The sequence below is a fragment of the Chelon labrosus genome (genome assembly GCF_963514085.1).
Source record: "Chelon labrosus genome assembly, chromosome: 24".
Taxonomy (NCBI): domain Eukaryota; kingdom Metazoa; phylum Chordata; class Actinopteri; order Mugiliformes; family Mugilidae; genus Chelon; species Chelon labrosus.
Genome location: NC_140357.1, coordinates 1,965,828 through 1,989,735, shown reverse-complemented (window position 1 = coordinate 1,989,735; position 23,908 = coordinate 1,965,828). Strand labels below are relative to the sequence as shown.

Genomic DNA, 23,908 nt, shown 5'->3' with positions numbered 1-23,908 from the left:
ATAAGAAAACTATGAATATGGACTGCTGTGGTCTGCATGTTGAAAACTCCATATAGCTGCAAACACAAGAGCGATTCTGATGTAATCTTGGGCCAACTCAAATATGAATCTGAGGTGTGTAAAATATAGCTCTCCTTAGAATTCAAACTGCTCATCCTTCAGCAAAATGCAATTTTTCAAACAGTTTCTTAAAGAGGAAGTACTTTTAAATTGGCAAAATAAAGCTCCAGTTGGTATCAGGATGATTACTCACCAGCGCTTCTGCTGCAGTGATCCCACTTTGGAGGGTCCACACTATGCAAGACACAAAAACAACACGAGGCTAATACCCAAGAGGCATCAGGGCTTACGGACGTAAAGCAAATACTGAGGGTAAACCAAAAAACGCAGCAGAAGGAGGTCAGGTGGAAACCACTCCCCATCCATCACTTTTCCATCCATCTCTCTCTCTCTCTGTCTCGTCTGTTTCCTGTCTTTCTTGTGTGGAAGATATATAAATATATATATATAAAAAAAAGATAATGCATAAAGCGTCAGGTCTCGACCTCTTAATTCATCAACAGCGGTTGCCACGGCGCGCCGAATGAAATGGAAAAGCACATACGCTTTGACGTTAATCTCCAGGTGGTTTCCGACATAAACAAACAGCTCACATTCAACTTCAGATTGTGTCTGCTTGAGCTGTGCTGTCGCGGGGTGAAAATAAGTTGTGCGAAACATGTAAAAAAAAAAGAAAATTTAAAAAAGAAGCATGCGAAGAGGTGTAAATAATGTAATAATACTCTGCTGCGCTGAAGAGCTGATCAATAGATTTGGTTCGTTCGCGAATGTCACATCTCTGCTAACGAGGCACAGGTGAGACTAATCAGGAAGGAACACACAAGGAGAAACCAATCAAGTAATCAATGGAGGGAAAACACAGACAGGTAGCGAAACCAAGGAAGAAACTTTCTTTGTATCCACATATTTTAAACAGTTTCTTATTTATGTTTATTGCACCAAACACCAAGACATGTGAGTGTGAGCATAAGTGACAATAAATCTGGTTTTGATTTTTTTTTGTGTGTGTTCAAACGCCACTGTGAAGCAATAGTAGACAAAACACAGTTATGAGTAGGGGCATTAAAGTAAGCTACACAAGGTCATGTATTCAGATTCAGATTCAGAAAACTTTATTTGTCCTTGGGGGGCAATTTAAGGCACAAGTGAGCAGCTTAACGTGCAAGTACAGACATTTTAAGGTGCAAAAAAACAGAAGCAGAACAAGATACAAAGTATATACAAGTTACCTTGCCATAAATGTTATGACTATCCAAAATATCCATGGAGAATGTAAACAGACTGTAGGTAAAGTGACTAAAGTGCAAATGTAAACAGTAAACAGTAGTTACAGGGACATGTAATTACAAGTTATAGCTGAGGTAGAGTGGGTAATAAATAAAATGGGTAATAAATAAAAACAGCCAAGAGTCTCTGGTATGTGAGTATGGGGGTGTGGGGCAGGGGGAGGTTGACTGTACTATGGCTGTGTGTGAGCTGGAGAAGAGTCAGAGAGAGGGAGAGAGCGTGTGTGTGGAGAGGAGTTGAGGAGGAGGATGGCTTTGGGGACGAAGGTGGCTTTTCTCCTCTGAGTTCTGCAGGCGGGGCAGTGGAGCCTGTCGTCCAGAGGGGAGCCACTGAAACGCTGAGTGGAGGACGTGTGTGCCAAGTGTTCATTAATTTGTACTGTCCTCGCCAAATAAACAAATAAATAAAATAAAAAGAAGTATCTGAGTTGTTTTCTCCTCACTGGATTTAGAAGTGATATTATTCTAATCATTAAATGAATTGTTATTAACATACTATATATTTTTTATTATGTTGTGTAGTGTGAACTCGCCACTAGATGTCGCCAAACTGCTTCCTGGTTTGTTTTGAAAAACCCCGACCCGGAAGTTTTTATTAGTCACGTGGTAGCAGTTCAACGTGCTGGTTGAACAGTGCAGCGCAGGTTGCGCGTTTGAAAATGATTTCTTTTGACATTTAATTGTGAGACTTCTGCAGCATTATGTGACGGCGTTTGTTCGAGGAAGCACCGCTGGGTTAGCCTCGCCCGCAGACATGTCCGGTTTCAGCGCGGAGCTGATCGACTACCTGGAGGGTAGGATAACTTTTGAGGAATTCGACAGAAGGAGAGAAGAGCGAAAAACCAAGGTAAACTAGAAGATGCATTTTGATGGAGCTAGGAAATGCTGAAATCTGGGCTGAATTGGCCGAAACGTCTGAAAGCTCACATATATCACACAGCGTAAATCCTATTGAATTGTAATAGTGGCTTCCAGTGGAGTGGAACTTGATGGCCATTATCTAAAGAAGCTGAATTAGCTGAAGGTGCATTGCATTTCTTGGGTGAAAATATACCCAGAAGTTCAGATATTAAATGTGAGCTGCTGAAGTGCATTAGTTTAAGAAGCTGAGCCAAAATGCTTGGCATTAACAGTCTACATCATGGAGTAATGGTTCAGATGACCCTGGAGCATCCCTAAATGCTGCTGCTATAGGCCTAGGCTGTTGGGGGACTTCCTGTGATCACATGACCTCTTCATTGAGCACCTGTCCTATCATTTCTTGTCCATATCCATGCATTTCTGTGCTACAGCTCTATATCATGCTGTGTTACGTTCTCCAACCTGCTTATGATACCTCTTATATTCATGTGTTATGCTAGCTAACTCACCTAACAGAACTATGTGACTTTACGCCCCTGTGCTCTTGTTTTTTCCTATAACAGTAACTTTACGAGCACTCTGCATACCCAACAAACCTTGCGACTCTTTTTTTCATTCATTAAAAACCCTAACCCTAACCCTCTGTGTGTTTGGCCCACCCCCCACCCATATGAGCTCAACGTTTCTTCCTCTTAAAAACATATTCTGGTTTGCTCAGCACTTCCATAGAAAATAATACAAAACAAAGAAAAACCATTGAATGACAAGACCTTTGACAATTATATGTGATTGCTAGCTAGTTAGCTGACACGGTACCATTCTTTGCGTCCTTATTGGAAGTCGTTATCGCGCTCATAAGATTTATTGTCAGAATTTTAAGCCTGCTCTAACGAGCATGTCTCCTTTCCTTTTACCAGGAGTCGGAAGTGGCCGCTGATGAAGATGCGGAGGACGATGCACAGCCGTCCACCTCGGCACAAGCCCTGGCGAAAATTGGTTAAGTTAATGTCTGTCTGTCAGTAGAGGGAGTTTGAAACGTAAATAACGACATGTGACAGCAAACCAAGCCCAGGTGTAACAATGAAAGAGTGATGGTTGGATTCCAATTAGCTGCTTTAGTTGTAGTGCCCTGGTGTTGATTATTCCCACACTGAGTTTAATATAGGGAAAAGACAATAAAACAAGTGCTGCATGCAATAATTTATTGTTGTGGAAATTATCCAGCCATAAATGTGTTAAAGGGCTGGTGTGTAGACCTTTAGTGACATCTAGTGGTGAAGTGGAGAACCAACTGAGCACCTCTCCCTTACCTATCCCTTGTATGAAAGACTACAGCATAAAAAAGTGAAAGGCATCCATACATATAATATTTTGGAAATGTTAGGACCTGAAAAAGAGCTACTTCACCGCAGTGGGATCAAAAAGGATGATAATTCTGATTAGTGTAATTCTCATTGTTGTTGTTCTGCTTCTGTCGTATTTTATTCTGTTCTTTACGTATTTCTCTTGGTTTTTATTTGGTTTTTTTTAAAGCAAAAATCCTCTAGATTACCTTGTTCCAGCTTCTAACGTACTCTCTCCTCTATTCTCAGAGGATGGAGTCAGCCCGGGAGTCCAGCTGGCGTTCGCCTCTATACTGGGAGAAGCAGCAGAACCCCCGTCTTCAGAGGATGACGATGAAGAGGAGGACAGCTTAAGCTACGTCGACGACGACGACGATAAAGACTACAACCTGGAGGAGGGGGACAAGGCAGAGGGGGAGGGCACGGAGAAGAGGCAGAGACGAGGCGGGAGAGGAAAGGGCAGGAGGAAGAAGAAAGCAGAAGAGGAGGAGGAAGAGGAGGAGGAAGATGTCACAGTGGGGGACGTGTTCGCGTTGGAGATGGAGCTAAATCGAGAAAACAAGAAGATGATGAAGGTGAGGAGGATGGAGACAGGTCAGTGTGAGTTATTCCAGGTATTTTGACTGTGAGTTGTTTTGACTTTGCGTCTGTCTAGGGGAGGCGCCAGGGCAGCAAGCTGCCTCGTGCACTTAGAGGCCTGATGGGAGAAGCCAACATCCGCTACGCTAGAGGAGAGAAAGAAGATGCCATCCTGATGTGTATGGAGATCATACGACAGGGTATGAAACGATTGTTAATTCACTGACTGATAGGCGTCCACATATTCCCATTGTGCATGGAGAACAGCTTTGGACGACAAGGCCAGAATTCAAAAGTCTGTAATAAAGGTTGGTCTAAAACATTCTCCTCTACCTCCTCCTACAGCTCCCCTGGCTTATGAGCCTTTCTCCACATTGGCTATGATCTATGAAGACGATGAGGACATGGACAAAGCTTTGCAGTTCGGTCTGATCGCCGCTCACCTTAACCCGTCAGACTGCGAGGAGTGGATCAGACTGGCCGACATGTCTCTCGAGCAGGACAACATCCGTCAAGCGATCATCTGCTACAGCAAAGGTCAGTGTGACACCAGCCCTTCACAGCCAGACCTGAGTCAACGCTGGAGGACGGTCTGGCTGCAACCATTATCATCCAGAAGACAGACTTGCGTAATGCAAACTCTGTGACGTAATTTGAGGGCCGAAGAACAACGCAATGTTCTTTGTGGAAGCCTTGGATTTTGGCATTTGCGCGAATGTTGGGTAGACACAAACCACCCAACTACAAATTCATGCAGACACAACGTCCTGGTGGACATCCCCAAAGGTTCCTTGTCTATGCCCCAATGGATCAGAGCTATCTTGGTGGCACGAGTAGGACCTACACAAATATTAAGCAGATGGTTTAATGATGTGGCTGGTCAGTATATACACCCTGTTCACCCTTCATCCCCTTTTTCCTCAGCCATCAAGTACGACCCCACCAACGTGCGCTACCTCTGGGAGCGCTCCAGCCTCCACATGCGTCTGGGGGAGCACAAACAGTGTATGGACGGCTACCGCAGGATCCTGTCTCTGCTGCCGCTGGAGGATGGAGAACACTTCATGCAGCTCTCCAAGGACATGGCTAAGTACGGGTCACAGAGTATAAAAAGCAAAGTACATACATTTCGTCTGGAGTTGGGCTTTTCCCCTGATGGCTTGGATTTATCTGGCATACGTCTGTGTCCTGTTTAGGAGCTATTACGAGAGTAATGACCTACCCTCAGCTCTGAGCGTGATAGAGGAAGCTCTTGAGCGACACCCCAGCTTGGTCAGTGATGACTTCATCAACATGGCGGCTGAGCTCTACATCGCCAACCGCCAGTACAACAAGGCCTTGCAGGTACACCTTTGTGTGTGTGGTGTGATGAGAGCAACCCAGTGTCGTTCACCAAATGCACATTCTGTCCTAATGAGTGGTGCATTTGCTTTCCTAGGTCTTGGTCCAGTTTGCAGGTATTGTTTTGGTCAGAGCCGAATCGACTTCGAACGTCACGGTGCCAACGCAAGAAGAGAAAGTGGAAGAGAAGATGGCTGAGGAGCAGGAGGAGAAGAACGAAGAAGGCGCAAAGTCAAAGACTGAAGCAGAAATTGCAGCAGATGAGAACGGTGAGCACAGGCACTACAAAATAATGGTGCTGAATCTCACTCAGTAAGATCCATATATAACTGACCATATATAGCTGTTTAACAACCATATTCAGATTGTAGTTATATTATGGATCCAAGCTTGAAGTGCAGATTTAGCTTTCATTTATGGGGTTGAACAAAAAAAATGAAACGTCCCCTATTTTCAGAGGCTCAAATATAATTGACAAATCAGATGGTTCCTGCATAAACGGCAGAATGCTGAATTATCACAGACCAGTTGGTCGTGCTGAGAAATGTGTTTCACTGAGCTCATCAAATGTGTGGCCTGCCTCATGACTAGGGAGGCACTGATACCAGTTTGATTGGTTGATAGAACTGCGCAGAGTTCCACTTTATAGCAGCGTACTACATCTATATTCACAGAATGTGGGGTTATATCACATAACCAACAATAATAGTGAAGGTAGATTGACATTTTTGAACTCATCTACTGGCCTGGAGTGTATAGGCCTTATTGCTGTAGTGATGTGTGTTTGCTGTCAATATTTTCTTTTACAGTATTACTGCTGATGTCTTTCGACTGCCAACAAACTGCATCAGAAACAGATTTTCTAAGATGTTCTTAGTTCTTAGTTCTAAGTCTGAAGCCCATTTCCCCAAAAATACCAACACTTCATCTTGTACCTTGTATCTTGGTCATAATGTCTGTTTTTAACCAGATACATATTAAACAGAAGCGGCCCAACAACACATCCTTGTGGAACTCCATACAGCATTTTAAATTTACTCCAGCTAAAATCAACAAGAAAAATCTTGTCGATGAAAAAAAGACTTATCACTGGAGTGTAACACGGCCCTACCTTGTTGTTAAAATGTATTGTGGCGAGGGTCAAAAGCGGAGCTCAGACAGAGTAGCATAAGCGCATAACAATTTCTTGCTGCCCCCACTCTCTTCTCCATCACCATAGAAATGCTAATCAAAGCTGTTACGTGATTGCGACTGATTGTGTGTGTGCCATGTCTACAGGTGAAATTACCGATATACAGGTACCAGACAGCGTCCCAGTGGACCTGAGAGCCAAGCTAATTGTCTGCCTCATCCACCTGCATGTCTACACCCCCCTGGAGGTAAACATACGTGTACATGCTTTTCATGATAAGGGACTGTTTAAGAGATAATTTAACCAAAGCAAGGCATCCTTAATTTTTCACAGGGCTTGGTATCATCACTGATGGAACAGAGTCCGGAGGAGATCGGTGACTTGTACCTGGACGTGGGTGAAGCCTACTTGGAGGAGGGTGAATACTTGTCGTCTCTGCCTCTGCTGTCTGCCCTCGTCATATCTGAGAAGTACAACCTGGCTGTCGTCTGGCTGCGACATGCAGGTAGGGCAGACGGAATGCGAATATCGACGTGATCCAAACATCTTGAAACTACAACGGAACTCCTTGCAGTTACAAGGATTGTTAATAGCAAGTGTCTGTTAAGTATTGTAATAAAAATGTTTTACAGAACATTATGTTGTCACAGGGACAGCATATCCCTGCATATTTTTGGAAACATGGCAACCTGGCTGACATTTAAAAGCTACTGTTGCTAGGAGCTGAACTATCAACTACCCTAGACTTAGCTACGGTGCAAAACATTACTAAATACCCTCATCACTTCCCTGTTGCAGAGTGTCTGAAGGCTCTGGGCCACATGGAGGCAGCAGCTGAAAGCTACACCAAGGTGGTGGAGATGGCTCCGCAGCACCTTGAGGCCCGGCTCTCCCTTGCCACTCTGCAGCAGCAGCTGGGTCGGATGGATTGTGCCCTTAAGGCTCTGGAGTCCATGTACGATAGCGACACACTGGCACAGGATTCCTCAGCAGCACAGAAGGCAAGGGCAATTATTTATTTATCTTTTTAAGTTGTACCAGATCCAACACATTTGAGTCTCTAATAGTTGTCGCCTATGGGGCGTGATCATTGACTGTAGGCTGTGAGACGCCAAACCAATGGTCAGTCATCGGTGAGCATGTGTGACTTTCGTGTTTGTGGCGTGTATTGACCATTGGTGTGTTTTCTGTGTTGTATTTGTAGGAATTAAAGCTGCTCCTGCATCGCTCCACTCTATTGAAGACGCAGGGACAAATACAGGACTATCTGGATGCTATGATTACTATGATCTCCATGCTACTAAAGGTAACACACTTGCACCTCTGTTCTATGCATACTTTCTTTGTACTATGACACAGATTGCAGACCTTGTGTTTTGTCTTTCTTAATTCTTGTGTGTAAGACATTATGCTGATAATATATGCGTATGCATCTGTTCAAGGTGGCCATGCAGCGAGCTAAGGTGTGCGTGCGCTCTGTGATTGTGTCAGGCAAGAATCACCTGAGGCTGGTGAAGGCTGAAAACATGCCGTCAGAGATTGCTGACCACGAAACTGCCTATTTGGATAACACTGGTATGTATATTTAAAGTGTTACTGTGTGAGTGGACGTCCGCCCAAAGAATTTGATTGGCCCGGCACATCTTTACTAGATCTTTACTTGTTTAATTGTGTCGCCTATGGGCTGTGACCAGCCGTGACACACCCAAGCCAATGTCCAGTCGTTGTCAGGCAATTGATGAACATGTATGACCTTAGTTTTTGTGGATTGTCCATTGGCACTAGTTGGATCCCCGTCAGTGACTTTTAGCAAGTAGAAACAACCATTTTGTTGTGAACAAATTTAACTCCACGGCGTTCAGATGACATGTATGACAATGTTGCTATCCATCACCTAATAAAGCCCACCCAAAGAATTTCATTGGCCGTGCAGATCTTTGCTTCCCAACGGAGAGGCTCCAGACCAACTTCCTGACACAAGAAAACTGGCCCAGGTCTAAAGACAGGACAGCATCTGGGTCGAGACCATTGATTGTATATAACTGGTCGTAACCATCTTGGCAGTACCTGGTGTTCTTAACTTCTGGCTAATTTTTAACATGTTTCCTGCTGTAAAGTTGTACCTTTTAACATATCCTATTTTTATTAACTCAGTTTTAAAGCAAGCCTCAAGTGGCCACCGGAGGAACTGCAGTTTTTAGCGCTTCAGAGTTGGTGTCCATCGCAAGCTTGTATCCAGGTAGTGAAGCTTTCCTTACGGCGTGTCCCTGTCATTTTGCTCAGGTAAAACCAACGTTATGTCCAAAGAGGACTGGTGGCAGCTGCTGGTGAGTTGCGTGCGGACGTTGTGCGAGGTAAAGCGCTACGAGGAGGCGGAGCTCCTGGTGGAGTCGGCCATGGAGTTCTACTCCTTCTACGACAACAAACCCAGGAGGAAGGAGCTGGAATTCTTCGGCCTGTCCGCCACCATCCTCGACCACAACCATTACAAGGCCTACAACTACATCAGGTAAACTGACATGTACAGTCCCACCTGGTGGAGAATATTTTAGTTTGAAACGAGTGGCTTCATTTATTTTTTTTCTCAACAGATTGATGCTGATGGAAAATGTGGATCTGCCTCAGCTTTGGAACATTTTCAACCAGGTATGTGTCTATGCCAAAATGCATATTTTCATGAAGGAAGTCAAAAGAAGACAATCGTCTAAACCACGTCTTCTGTCCATCTCAGCTGACGATAACTTCCCAGCACCAGCGCCACCATCGTTTCTGTCTGCGTCTGCTGTTAAAACATCCTGACAACCACGCCTTGTGTGTCCTCTGTGGACACAACGCCATGGTGTCTGGGAGCTTCAAACATGCTCTAGGTACGCAACGCAATAAATAAGTATAAATATGTAATTTAATGAATGTTCTCATATATGTAAATGTTGCCCCCCGTTTAAGGTGACAGCAGTAATAGTAGTCCGACAGTTAGTGAAATGGTGATCCCCTGAGTGTTTATACACTAAGAGAAAGCCACTGTTGATGAAAGCAGACATAAAATCTCGTGGGGGACTCCGAGGTCAACTGGAAGACGGTTCATTGATCTGATGTGACCAAAATGGAACTTCTTGGCGGACTCCAAAAACACAATCCCCATCATGAAGCATGGTGGTGGCAGTATCATTTGTAGTTTTATTTTCTAAAAAGCCAAAATATGGTATTTTCATCATAATTACATTTACAAAAAAAACAACTTCCATGTGGTCCTGTGTTGCCTTTACACATCATCGCATATTTAAACATTGTATGTATTCAGGCCAGTATGTTCAGGCCATCCAGACTCACCCCGACAATCCGCTACACAGCCTGTGCGTGGGTCTCACCTTCTTCCACATGGCATCTCAGAAGTATGTAGCCAAACGACACACACTGGTGCTACAGGTACAGTTTTTTGTTTTTAATTGCTTCTTAGCTTTGCTATTACCAACCGTTGTCTGTCATTTTAAGAATGATCCTGTGCCTTTTCAGGGTTTCTCCTTCCTTTGGCGATACGTGGAGCTACGTGGAGAGTGCCAGGAGAGCATGTACAACCTGGGCCGAGCGCTGCACCAGATGGGCCTTACTCATTTGGCCATACATTACTACCAGAAGGCACTTACGCTACCCGCTCAGAAACTGGATGTGAGTGAACGCTCGACTCAAATAATTGCTTATTTTGTGACCGTTCAAGTGTTCTTAACTCTGCTTTCACCACCCGTTCTCCCTGTAGGGCATCGCGGACGATCAGGTTGATCTGAAAAAGGAGATAGCTTTCAACCTCTCGCTCATTTACCAGGCCAGTGGGAACATGGAGATGGCCCGGCAGCTCATCAACACACATTGCATTGTTTGAAAATGCCTCAGCGTCTTCCGTGTTTTGGACGTTGAGCCAGTTCAGTGCTGGCAACTGAATGACTGTGAATATATTGAGTACTCAGAATGCCTTATTAATCAATAAAAACTGAGAAAATGCAAAAATTACTTTTGAAGACCACTTATACTACTACTACTCTTTATTAAGGATAACTACAAGGCCTGTGTATCCAGTCCTGCTGTAGTCTGGCATTATTGGGTGTGTTTCAACAAATAGTATCTAGACACTGCCTGGAACTGGATAGTCCTACAACCAGTCAGCCATCTTTTGTTTTTTTGCAACTCCACGGTGCTCATTTCATGTTTTTTTGCAACTCCAAGGTGCTCACATGACGTGTATGACTACATTGCTGTAACTCTTCTTTTCATCACATCATAAAGCCGACCCAAACGATTTGCTTGGCTCGGTAGGTTTTTGGTGGTTCCAAATCAAATTTCAGCGGAGTGACTCCAGACCGACTCCACACAAAATTCTTCTAAAAATAAATGTTTATGTTTGAGATATTTTGAGATTTGTGTATTCTTGTATCTTTTGTTTAGTACTGATTTCTTTTAATAATTTCACTCGGATTCATTTATGGTATGAATAAGGCAGCATTTGTCCTCCATATAAAAAATGTCTCTTTGCGGAAAATTTTATCAAAAGAATTTTATATGGGTATATTCATGGCTTTGGAAGCACAAATGGTTAAGTTACCTAAATCTTAACCGGTTTATTTAGCCATGTAATTGGTACCTGAGACTTTAAAAAAAAAAAAGAAAAAAAAGAGTTTTTGTTTACGAAATATTGTTCGCGTAGTATGTTTGTGATTTTTACAATTTTTGCGTTTATATAAATAAGTGTTGCTTCTTTGGACAAGAGAATTGCACTGTTTTTTTAGTTTGTCCTTCAGGATAAATAACGTATCTATCAAATGACTGTTGGGCAGACTTTCTCTTTGGTTTGTTGCAGGGATTAAGGCGCCGGGATTATTTCCCAAACCCCTCCCTTTCTTCCATCTGAACGTCTGCTCCCAGTATCTTCCCTCGCTTGGTCAGTGCTCTTTATTTAGGCCAACCATTTTTATGTCACTAATCCCCTAAATTGACAAGCCCCCCCATGTCTTATTCACTCAGATTTTAAAATGTTGATTCCTTTATTGAACTGTGTCACTGTATGTGTATGAAATCTGTGATTTAAATCTTTTTAAATGGAATAACTTCTCTGGTCCATTGCCGACCACTTATTATTGGCCAATATTCCACCTAAATAATTTGATTGGACACCTCTATAACGTCTGATCAGATGACGCAAGAATTGTGAGATAATTTGGACTGTAATGCCATTGTATTCAAAGCCACAGCTCTGTTGAGCCATCTCTTTCTTTAGCCCTCTGTAGTAATGACTTCATGAGCTTCTTTACAAATAAAGTTGTAGGCAAAAATTCAAGGATCCTTCCGACAGCTGTCAAAGATGTAAGTACAGTGGCATCAGAACTCCTGTAGGACCTAATCAATATCTGGAATCCTTCTCTCCAGTAGATTTATTTGAGCTCACTTCAACAATTACAGCATCTAAACTATCAGCTTGTATGACTTCCCTTTTCCTTTATGTCCATACAGTGTACGTGGTTTGCATTGCGACGTCCTGGGCACTGGACCGAAATAGAACCTGGCTCTGCACCCAAAGAGAAAGTCCCACCAACTGGTTCTTGCATGCTATTTATGCTGGCGTCGGCAGCCAAGCATCACCACAGATGAACGTCTACCAAACGGAGGAAATCGTCCCACAAGTGGACATCGCAAGCAACTTTTCAGCACTGCAGGTCGTATTGTAGACGGGAAGAAGACTGTTTCTGCTATCTTCTATCAGCTGCTGGAATTTAATTAAGGAGTAAGTTGATAGTTAGTTAAGGCTCTCTTTATGTTTTTTCTACTAGCCTATTGGACTCTAAAGGAGAAAATAGCGACTAGCTATAAGGGCTATATACACCAGTCAGATTTAACATTATGACCACTGACAGGAGAAGACCATCTTGTAACAATCCAATGTTCTGCTGAGAAACATTTGGATCTGGCATTCAAGTAGATGTTACATAGTCATGTAGCACCCACCTAGACCCGACATGGCACCCCCACCCCATAGCAATGACACTCCACGCACACAAAAACGGCTTAGGAACAACTCAAAAAACATGAACAGCACAAGGTGTTGACCTGGCCTCCAAATTCACTAGATCCCAAACTTATCCATTTTCTGTGTCATGATCCACAGAGGCCCCTCCCCTCAACCCACAGGACCCAAAGGCCTCCACTAACAACATTCTGTTGCCAGACACCACAGGACACCCTGTTCCATATCCATTCTCTGATGAGCCACAACTGTTTTGGAGGCACAAGGGAGTCGTGCATAGTATGAGGAAGGTGGTCATAATGTTATGCCTGATCGGTGTACATTCTGTTTTACAAACGTCTAGATTGCGCTAATTTCTTTCCAGGTCCAGTATTCCTGATTTTTTAGCGACCCCTAGAAGGCCCCCGACACTCAGCTTGGGAAACCGTGGTCTACAAAGGGGGGTGGAAGTGGGAGGTGTTATCTGTTATTTTGATGCTGAGCTCGGTCAGTATGGACTCCCACAAACAAGGCCTGGCCTTTTCGAAAAAGAAAAAAGTTCCCGATCAACACTTTTGATGCGTCTCTCCAACGAGGGTGCGTTTGGTTTGATTTCTCCCCCCGGCATGGAAGCGTGTGCCCGGGCCGGGAGTGAAGCGTCTGGAGCAACGGAAACGGAGAGGCGGATGTAAAGTGGTCCAGCCGAATAAATAAGATATGAGCGCAGATTTTTTTTTTCTTTTTTTTTTTTTGTTTCTTTTTCTTAACCTAGCCTGGCAACACAACTGGCAACCATGATTTAAATGCGGCTATTAGAAGAGGGGAGTTTTAAGCCTCGATCTTCGCTTGGATTCTACCGAGAGGCGGTAAGGGCTGCGCCCGGGTTCTGGAGCGACAGCTCCCCGCTTGAGAGCCGATGACGGATCGGCGGTGTCCGGGCCGTGTGGACCTCCGTCGTCCATGATCGAGCGACTTGTTCCGAGCCTGTTCAGCCATGCACAGGGCGTAGTGAACTGTGTCTACATCACAAAGGTAATATCACTACACATGTAATAACACATATTTAGTTCATTTCATACAGGTTGTTTTTATATAGAGCCTGATCTGAGCAGGGGTTTTTACTCAAACGCATCTCTCCAAATATCATTATGTCCATCACCAGTCTGCAATTTGACTGGGGCTTCTGTTGAAGCCTATGAAGTCATTGTTTGGTGTGCACCACCGGCAGCAACAGTGACAAACAGAGGCTTAACAGAAACGACAACAACAGCAGCCGATGATGATGGCTCCAACCAGCCCTGCGCATCGCAAGCGCACGGCAGGTGAGGAAGTCATCTCAGGAGCCGTCGGTGTGCTGGCACAATGAGATCATCCCTAGAATAACAGAACAGCTCATGTCCTGTTTCCTGCGCAGTAGCTCCATATAGACCCAACCTGCATAGGCTCCTGTTTGTCATCAGGTGGAGTGCCAGGGCATGTGTGTGAGCTCTACACTGGTTTTTATCTATTGTAGCTTTGATGATGCAGAAGTAATGCATCATTTTAGATGAGGGTGCTAGAAATGCTCTACTGCTTTGATCGAGGGCACATCAGCACTGCAAGATCAATTTAAAGTATGCATCTTATATTAAATTCATTCAATTTAAGCTATACAGCGTCAATAACCATCCAAATAGTCTCAAGAGTCTTTGCAGAACTCCCTTTTAACAGAAAGGGCTGAACCTAGCTCCTATGGGGGGACCCATCTCCTTGAGGCCGGCAAGGTGGACACAGAACAAGAGAGAGGTGAGAACAGCTGGAGGGTATAGCTGATACATGAGAGACTGAAAAGGAATAAACAAGAACATAGGAGCTTCGAACTGTTGACAATAGTGGTTCTATTACGGTTGAGTTAGCTGCTAAAATGACTAATGAATATTTGCGGTATCGAAGGCATTACACTATAATAAAATGTATATTGTCAAGTTAATCTAAGCTTTCTGCTAAACAGGAGTCTGAAGTCTCTCAAAATCTCTTTTTTGTTGACATCTGGAAGGTTCTCAGTGATCCTGTTTTTTTGGGTATATCCAAAAAAAACGAAACTGAAGTAAGGGCAGCTGGACTTGTTGTTTTTTTTTCTTTCTGCTATCAATTTTTTGTTAACATGAAACGACAGAGAAGACACAGTATACGTGATCAATATTTTCTGTCGTTAACACCCACCCCCCTGTGGCAACCAACTTCGCCAACCCGGATCCTGTGTTGCTCTCCAGCAGATAGAAAAAAAATACAATACAGTCAGATATAACGCATTTTTAAGAACTACCATGTCGCACTCTTTATTTAACCAGTCCGTGAGCCACAACCCATGGTTGGAGTGTTTTAAGGCTGACTCCGTACATTTGGGCTATATACCACTCCATCAAGACTAATTCGAGAAAAGAGTTGGTCCACCGCTGCCAGGTCAGGGAATGTGGTGGTATCCATCTCAGTTGGCTGCATTGGGACCATGAAGTCCATAAAATACTGTCTGTCTCAGTTGCCAGGACAGATCTCGAGGAGGAATCATCATCATTAAGGAGAAGCAACAGGGTAGAGAGTGGGACCCTAACTCCAAAGTATGTTACTTAAAGTTAGAGATGCTAGCTTCCAGAGTTTGCTACATCTGGACATTCCCAGGCTGGGTTCTGTAAAGTGACTCGAGACGCTAAGCATTGGTATTGACTCTATATAAATTTAATTGAATTGAGTACATATCTTTAAGTGACTCCATGAAACCTACTGAACATAAGTCACAGTTGGGATATGAAATGATCCTTATAGTTTGCCACCTTCTATAGGAACTTGTTGGGTTTTCTTAAAGGCGGTTCAATAAACCCAATAACTCTAGATGCACTTGTTTCAGCTTTGGTTTTTGGATACAAGAAAATAGTAGCCTAGCATAGCCACACTCACACTTTGATCTGAATATTTGTCTGGTAACGCTTCACTTGGATTTCATTAATTTGTATTCTTGACAAATGCCTAAATCGCTGTTAATTGTTCGTCCTTTAAAGTTATTTTGCTGTCAATATCTCTTACAACAGATGTGATAGCAGACTCTAACCAGCTTGCTTCTCTCTGAGCTGTTAGATGTAGAGCTGCAGGTGCCGTCTCGTGCCATGCGCAGTATAAAAACAAACCATGGTCGCGCTTATAATGATGGAAAAAGGCCAATTATTTCTTGGCAGCACTTTGCTTTGTTCCCAGAATGGTGTGCCCTGTAGTATTAAACCCAATTTAACTAGTAACTTCAGTTGTCGCCAAATCAGCCTGGACTCAAATCTTTCAAGACTTTTAAACACAAGCAATTAGCATTGCTCTTGGGAAAAGTAACACATTGGGCTGGGTGTCGCTGCTGGTTTCCTCAATCAATTCGATACCAATTCACAAGGTCCAAGATTCGAGTCATTTAGAGATCTATCAGTTTGGAAACAATTGGTTTTGGAATATTTTACCTATAGTTTCACATGTGGCTGGAATTGTGGCTCCAGATTCAATTAAATTTTTAGATATTTCAGCTTCAAACCAATTTGACCTAAAACTAAAACTATTGATGTCACTGGTTCCAAAGATCAGTCCTCAGAGTTGGTGATCCTGTCAAGTTTTGGATCTCCCTGACATGTGGATTAATCGAAGTCGCAAGGTCTCTGAAGATTTGTCATGTGAAACCGGTCTCGCGAGATTTAAATCAATATCAGACTTTACAAATGGACATAAATTTTAATCGGAAAATAGATTTTTTCAAACCGAGCCCTTGTAACAAAATCCACCAAAATCACCACCTCTAGTTACATAATACATGCATGATAGTGTTATATTTCTTTTATTATGTGTGTTTTTAGAGTTTCTGTGTAGGAACATTTCTTGGCTGGGAGCAGTGACATGGGGCTGGGAGTCTTTGCCAAGCTAACTAGCTAACTAGACTCTAGGATCCCATTTAAGAAACCTTACGTAGTCAGTTCTTACCAAAACGTAAGTGTGGTAACACACCATTGGGTTTCAACAAATGTAACATTAAGTGGACAAATGTCTTAGTCCTTGTTAACTGTCCATCCTTTTAAAGTTGTTCAGATTGCGAAAGCAGAATCTAAACAGCCCACATCTTTGACGACAGCCCTTTTGTTGTCTTTGCTCAAAAATAATCAGTTCCCAGTGGAGACCAACTGGGTGGGGAAGTCGTTGTGGCTTCCAGGCTGTACGTCGAGTATGTCAACTCCTCATCTGATTTCCGTCATCGCTAATAAGCAATAAGCTAATTAGCTTTAACCCTTCAGTTAAGTACAAATTGCAGGATATATGTCGGTATTAGTGTAAGATGGACCGTAACTATCTTGAGCTGTGTCTTATGGCCAATAGGGCCGATAGTGTATCAGCTAAGATGGTGAAGGGAATGTCTGGTGGAGCCCTGTCAGGTTTGACACATTTGACTGCCTACTTTGGTCTGCACATGGCTAGAAGCACAAGAATGCACTGAAACACACACACACACACAAACTGGCACAGAGGAATGTGATGTGTGTGTTGGGGACAGGAATGTGTCGCCTTTGACGGGACCACCTCATTGTTCTCCAATCACGAAACAGCTATTTCAGGCCTCTGTGTGTGTGTGTGTGTGTGACAGACGTCCTGTCTTAGAGGGTTGTTTTTACATAAACCTCCTCTAGATTTATAGCCTTGAATTTTGCTGTTTCAGGAGCTTTGTATTAAACAGGAATCCCGCAAGTTAACAAGGTCGGAGTTTGTATTCTGACCTCATGTCTGGTTGTGTTTTTCTCTGCGGGCAGACAAGTGTACCGCCACAACACCGCGGTGTTATTTGGGCAAATAGGCCAAACTCTCCTCCAGTGTAGCTCCACTTTGTGATATAATTAGGCTGAGACAAGTGCATGTTTTTTTCTTTACATTTAAATCTTGCCTGGTTCCACTTTTAAGCTCTGACGCTTGCATTATTTAATAGTGTTGCGTTTTCTTGCCCCGGCGTCGCCCCGCCTAGAAGAATATCTGCAGCATTTTCATTTCGGTTTTTGATGTCACAGGGTTAGAACGCTGCCCATCTTTCTTTTGTCTTCGGATGAAAGTAAATCATATCAAGCTTTAGGGGGGCTGTTATCAGTACATACTGTTTTAGTATGTGTGTCTTTCACTGGCTGAGAGTGTACTGATGTCAGTGCCCGGGTCTGTTTCCACTGTGTTGTGTGTATATTTAGTCGCAACGTCTCGCCATTTATAACTTAAGTACAGACGTGAAGCTGCTGTGAACGAAAGATTACACAGTGCAAACACTTATGGAACAGGGGCCCACATGGATAAACAGGCAGAATGAAAGATTTTTCATATAGCTAGGTACAACAGAGTAGATATTTAATATTTCTGGTGTTGTTCCAAAGAAGCTCTTGTAGGAAGTTCCCTGTCTGCAGTGTTCAGATCCTGTCAAGACTGGTCCAAGGATCGGGGTCAAGGGTCACGGGTGGCTAAGGCCCATTGGCAAAGTTTGGTTCGATCTAACGGATGACCTACTGTAGCTTAAACTGTTAAGATGATGAACGCCTCCAATGGAAAGGCGTCACAACATGCATTTCATCAAAATTTGTTCCGTATGGGGTTGCCCTCACGTTCACCCCTGTCTGATGCCAAAAGCGCCCGTATTGGGGATGTGGGCATCACATCTAGACCACTGAGCAGTGGAAGAAGATGGCCAGGTCTGACGAATCGTGTTTTAATTTACATTGCGTGGATTTCTGATGGAACTGTTGGAAGAAGTTAAGCCGGAGGAGGCAGTGTGATGCTTTGGTCACGTTTCGCTGGGAGACCTTCAGTTGTCCCATGCACGTGGATATTGCTTTGATACGTAACACCTACCTAAGCATTGGTGCCGACTAGGGTTTAATATTTTTCCAGAAAATTAGATGAATCAGATCCCGGGAAAAGACGACCCATTTCCCGGGAATCCCGGGAAACAGCTGTTTTTTGTTGTTGTTGTTTTTGCCCAAGTAATGTATCGATATCATTCAAATATGCGTTCCCAGCATGTTTTATATTATTTGTAACATTATTAGGGCAAGAAACACAGTTTATGCCCATATCAACAAAGTTTGCAATGATCAATTCTGCTGCGTGATCAAGTCAGCTGCGTGCGTGACAGCCTATCTGCCAAAAAGCAGCTACCGTATTGGTGTAGAACGATCACGTGACCAACCGTGCCACCACTCGCAACCAAGATCTTATTACGCTCTGAAGAAACTAGTTCTGCATAAAACATAAACGCATCGGCAATCGACTGGAATTTTTGCGACGAACTTTTTTTGGGTAGCTTAGCATGACTCGTTATGTTTTATGAACTAAAGATTGTGTAGATGCCAGACTGTGGAGCGGGATGAAACGATAACAGGGTTCACCTTACGGCCTAACAAAGCTGGCTGCAGACATCATTAGGAGGTTGGTAGCCTACTGCTGCAAATGACATTTGCTGCCGCTAGGGTGCGTGGATTTCTAGGCTATAGCCTACTGCTGCACTGAATTCAACGTTAACGTAAGACAACAATAGAAGCGCACGTGTAACAAAAAATAAATATATATTTCCCGTTTCCCGTCATAACCTTTCCCGGGAATCGGGAAATAGTCTTGATCAGATTTCCCGGGAATCCCGTTTCCCGGGATTAAACCCTAGTGCCGACCATGTACACCCGTTTTAAGAAAAGGGGCATTCCCTGGTGGCAGTAGCCTCTTTCAAAGCCAACATGGTTCAGGAATGGAATAGTTCAAGGTGTCTACTTGGCTTCCAAATTCCCCAGATCTCAATCAAGCCCAGTATCTCTGGGATGTGCTGGACAAACGAGTCCCGTCCATGTAGACCCCGCCTCGCAAGTTTAAGGAGATCTAGCAGAGCCATGCCTCATGGAGTCAAGGCTGTTTGGTGGCACAGTGGAGTCTACACAATATCCCTCTACCCTGCCGGCCTCAAGCAGATGGATCCCCAGATATGAGTTGCGTTCTACTGAAGGTTTCATCCTGTTAAAACAGAATTTTTCCTTGCCACCGTCTCCTTAACAGCCTCTTGAAACAATTTGAATTGATATTGACGCCGCACAAATAATATTGAATTGACTCAAGCATTCAAACCCCCTGCTCAAATAACTGTACACATCTTCAAGATGGCAGGGCAGTAGACCGGTGATGAGTCAGCTCTGTGGTCCAGTCGACACACTCAATCCACTCACTGCCTATGGGTGTGTGTTTGTGTGTGAAAGCATTTCTGTGTTGAGGGATGCATGTGTGTGTGTGTGAGCAACTTCAACCCAGAATGATTGTTCAAATAGCATGGCGCCGCTGCCACCTTCCCCTCCAGCTACCTCCTCTTGTACATAACTGCTCTCTGCTGAGGCGGAAGCACAACACGACATTCTTTACACGGTTTTGTGTGCGGCTAATACGGGATGCTCAGATGTAACCAAGCCGACTGAGGTCAAAGTTCACCTCGCTGAGTATGTGTAAGATGGGGAAGAGAAAGGAGCAGTGGGAGGAGAGAGGGGGCGTGGTTGGAGATGATCGGTGGGAGCATGGAATGCAGGGGTTGTGTCACAGGTCAGATAATAATACCTCAGCCTTTAAGTGTGACCATGAATGTCCAACTGAAAATGGATGTATTGCAGCCCCACTTGGTTCTGTGCGACATGTCACATTTCATTTAAATTTGATTTATATAGCGCCAGTAGTAATAGAAGTTGTCTCAAGACAATGGAGGGGCCCATCTACTTGAGGCCAACAAGGTATAGACAGTAGGAGGACCGACTTGATACATACACCTGATTGAAGCATACATGCAGCATATAAACATGGAGGTTGGATGGGAAGTCCAGCTCTTTTCAAAGATCCGTCTGCTTTGGCTCGGCTCTCAAATGGCTCTTCATTTAGTGTCAAGAGGGGGCCTTCAATTTGATCTTAATTTAGTGATTATGAAGAGTTTGGCTGTTGATATGGAATTTTTCATTCTGTGATTTCATAAAAACCTTATTTATGCACTTTTTTTTTTTTTAATTACCAAAAAGATGCAGTTCGGCTCCATTTTACCCAGAGCTCTAAATGAACAACTGAACCACAGCAAACAGATCAAATAAATAAAGAGCCAGAGACTTAACATTGTGAGACTTGAGATAAAAGTCTTTGCTGCAGTTTGGCATTCAGAAATACCAGATGCCTCAGCTTTGCTTCGCAGGAGCCAATGAAGCTATGGCTCTCCCCGACGGGAATCGTCTCTTTCGCGACTCGTTCGCGAACAGCATAGACATATATAGATAGACGCGACATTGACTGTGGAGGGACGTGCGTAAAGCGCCGCCATCTTGGTACAGGGCTCGCAGAGGCAGCGGTGCATGAACATACGAAGGAAAGAGGTACTCCTCAATCTCAAAGTAGAATTATTCGCTGAATTTTGGACCGATTTCAAAACGTATTGAACTGTTAAATACGTCACACATGTAGCTATGATAAAAATATGGTTTTACTACCCAAATACAATTTTTACTTAATGTTATCAGCAGACTAGCTTCTGACAGAGGATTGTAAAGAAAAGATGCCGGACTTCAACTGAGCGATTTATGATCACTTTTATTGTGTAGAAACCCCATTCCTCCATAGATGTAATGCACTGTAGGAGCGAGTGGCCCTGTTCCAAGATGGCCACCCCGGCACGCCGCTCTAGTAGACGGCAGCGCTCAATGTCGCGTCTATCTATATATGTCTATGGCGAACAGCACATCAGTAGTCCAATGTCGCCTGAGTCAGACCTAACTATAAGATTTGTAAAAAAAGAAAGGTTTTAGGCCTAACCGTAAAAACAACACTGCTACATATAGTCTCAATCACTCAAAAAAAGTTTTGTTCAACAATTATATGAACAATTAAAATAAACAGTTTCTTTATGTACATTGGACACTGAGACAGAGCTTCACTCTAGCTAATGGAAACACCTAATTACCATTTTATTCACGGAGAATAATTCTGGTTGGCTGGAATTCGCTGGACAGCTGGATGGAAATGTAAATACAGAGTGAGAGGTGGGGCTCCATCTGCAGATTGAAACAGTGTTGCGAAGCAGCGGATTAGAAAAGGCACTCTATCAACATTAAATCCCTCCCCTCCCCTCCCAGCCCAGCCCTGTTCTCTGTTTTAATCCCGGTGCTGGATCAAGGACACTTTACCTCCCGAGAGCTTCACGTGCATGGGCATGTATCCGTGCAGCGGGGTTTTAATTTGTGCGGCTCTTGGTGGAGTGTGCTAGAAGAGGATGAAGAGTGTGTGTAACAGATATTTACGAGCAGTAGCTGTGTTCAGCCTCTGCCCTGAGCTATTTATAAAAGTTATCTGTTCACATGTATGTGAACGCAAGCCTGGTTTAGCTTCCGCAGTGTGTCTTCATAAATCACTGTTGCTTTGTTAAAACAGAATAAACTTTATAATAAGCTTAAAGAAAGACTTGAACTTTTTAAGCATGCTCTGAAAATGAGCCTATTTATAGCTTGCATTCATGTGAGTCATGCTATTTATTTCTGCCCCGACATGGGCTATCGGTCAGATCGCATTTCTTGTCGCAAGGAAACTCCTTCCTGTACCGTTTCTTTTCCAGTTCCTGTGAGAAAGAGTTTCCAAAACGTTGTGTACCTTCTCTCTATGGAAAAACAGCATGTCTGGAACCGTTTGGACAGAATTGCTCAGCCTCCTTTTAATCCAAAACAGCATGTAGATGCTCAAAGGGAGTTTTCAACCAAAAGGGACATTTTAGAAGCAACGCCAATCTTCAAAATCACATAAAGTTATGTATTTTACACAGGCGTTATACCTACTACAGCACCACAGTGAAAAGAAGTTCGTCAGATCAATCAACCAAATCGAAATTTGGGTGAGATCAAGTCAGATTTACTCTACCCCCCTGTGATGGTAGGGTGTATTTGAACAGTGTCATGCTATCCACGTGTGACTTTCTGGATTTGGGAGGTAGCACCTGCGATGTTTCCAGAATTACGTAGATCATCTGCCTCTTAGATGAAATCATATGTGGTAGTAGCTTCAGATGACTATGTCCTAGGTCAGTAGGCTACTGTTTCTTTAAGAGACTCTGGACGATGTCATCACATGCAGCCGCCTATTGGGTGCCATGGAAACACTCTCTCTGATGGCGCAGATGTCACAGCCACACAAAAGTATGCCCTTGATAATTCTGCACCGGACTTGCAAACCTAATGACCAAAGCCTGGACCTTAACTTACGCCAGTTCTGCTCAAATACAAAGATGTTTTCTGGTACTCCCTAATTTTGTAGTTCCAAATCACACTCTTTGCAAAATACTGCACAGTGCTCTCTAGATTCTCAGCCAGCTTGCAAGTCCAAACTGGAATAATTTGTTTGCAGTGACTACTCACGTTAGCCCTTACAATTATTTAAGCAAAAGGTCTTCCAAGAAAACCCAAGAACTCCAGTTGCCTTTGTGTTCTTTGGGTGTTAAGTGATCTTGTTGACGTGAATCATCATCTTTGCACAAGATGTTGTCTTAGTTGCTGAAGTTGTTTGGTTTGCATGTTGTATTTTGAACAATTTATGCTCCGAATGCCTCACAGCAAGAAGGTTCCGGGTTCGAATCCATGGGCCTACTGGGCCTTTCTGTGTGGGGTTTGCGTGTTCTCCTTGCGTATGCGTTGGTTCTCTCCGGGTACTCCGGCTTCCTCCCATCGTCCAAAGACATGCTCATTAGGTTCATTGGTGATTCTAAATTGTCCTGTAAACCCTTCACAGGACAAGTAGCTACAGAAGAAGAATTATCTTGGTCACACAACTTATATCAATGGTGTTTTGGAAGGCTATGATCTTGTTTCTTGGTTCTTCAAACAAGATACAGACGTTTACAGAAGTCACGATCTTGTCTACACACATTCTCTTGCGGTCTTGATAATCTTGTTAACAAAGATGAAAAATGTGACACGGTTGGCACAAGTTATTAGCTTGTTCAAACAAGTAATACTCTTAAGCTGTGCTCTTGTTTGCAGAAGAAGTGATCTGGTTCTCAAATGTGAAGACCTTGTTCTTACAGATAATCTTGTTTGCTTTGGTTATTAGTTCATTACACATGTTTCATTTCCTTTTTGCACAAGGTGTGATCATATTTACGCTAGTTATGATCTTGTTCACATCGGAAATAATCTGGTTCTCATATATTGTCTTGTTCCTATATGTCTTTCTTTTGTTGAAGTGAGCCAACACAAGAGAACAGTTACAGTATGCTGATTCATTTTATTGAGGCAATTCT

General features: G+C 43.4%; 1 protein-coding gene across 1 annotated transcript; it reads left to right on the top strand.

Annotated features, from left to right (window-relative positions):
- Window positions 1–1,964: 1,964 nt before the first annotated feature.
- Window positions 1,965–11,140, top strand: gtf3c3 (general transcription factor IIIC, polypeptide 3). The gene is made up of 19 exons (XM_084574381.1): window positions 1,965–2,193; window positions 3,125–3,203; window positions 3,800–4,125; window positions 4,206–4,329; window positions 4,475–4,666; window positions 5,054–5,219; window positions 5,326–5,473; window positions 5,568–5,739; window positions 6,749–6,849; window positions 6,936–7,107; window positions 7,401–7,603; window positions 7,807–7,908; window positions 8,045–8,177; window positions 8,886–9,111; window positions 9,194–9,248; window positions 9,334–9,469; window positions 9,904–10,028; window positions 10,116–10,268; window positions 10,357–11,140. The coding sequence occupies exons 1-19, from the start codon at window positions 2,101–2,103 to the stop codon at window positions 10,477–10,479; spliced, it is 2,829 nt and encodes a 942-aa protein (XP_084430507.1). The 5' UTR covers window positions 1,965–2,100; the 3' UTR covers window positions 10,480–11,140.
- The last annotated feature ends 12,768 nt before the right edge of the window (window positions 11,141–23,908 follow it).

Coding starts and splice junctions, on each gene's coding strand:
- gtf3c3 (XM_084574381.1), top strand. CDS start 2,101: ATGTCCGGTTTCAGCGCGGAGCTGATCGACTACCTGGAGGGTAGGATA. Junction 4,330..4,474: donor TATGGAGATCATACGACAGG/GTATGAAACGAT, acceptor CTCCTCCTACAG/CTCCCCTGGCTTATGAGCCT. Junction 6,850..6,935: donor ATGTCTACACCCCCCTGGAG/GTAAACATACGT, acceptor AATTTTTCACAG/GGCTTGGTATCATCACTGAT.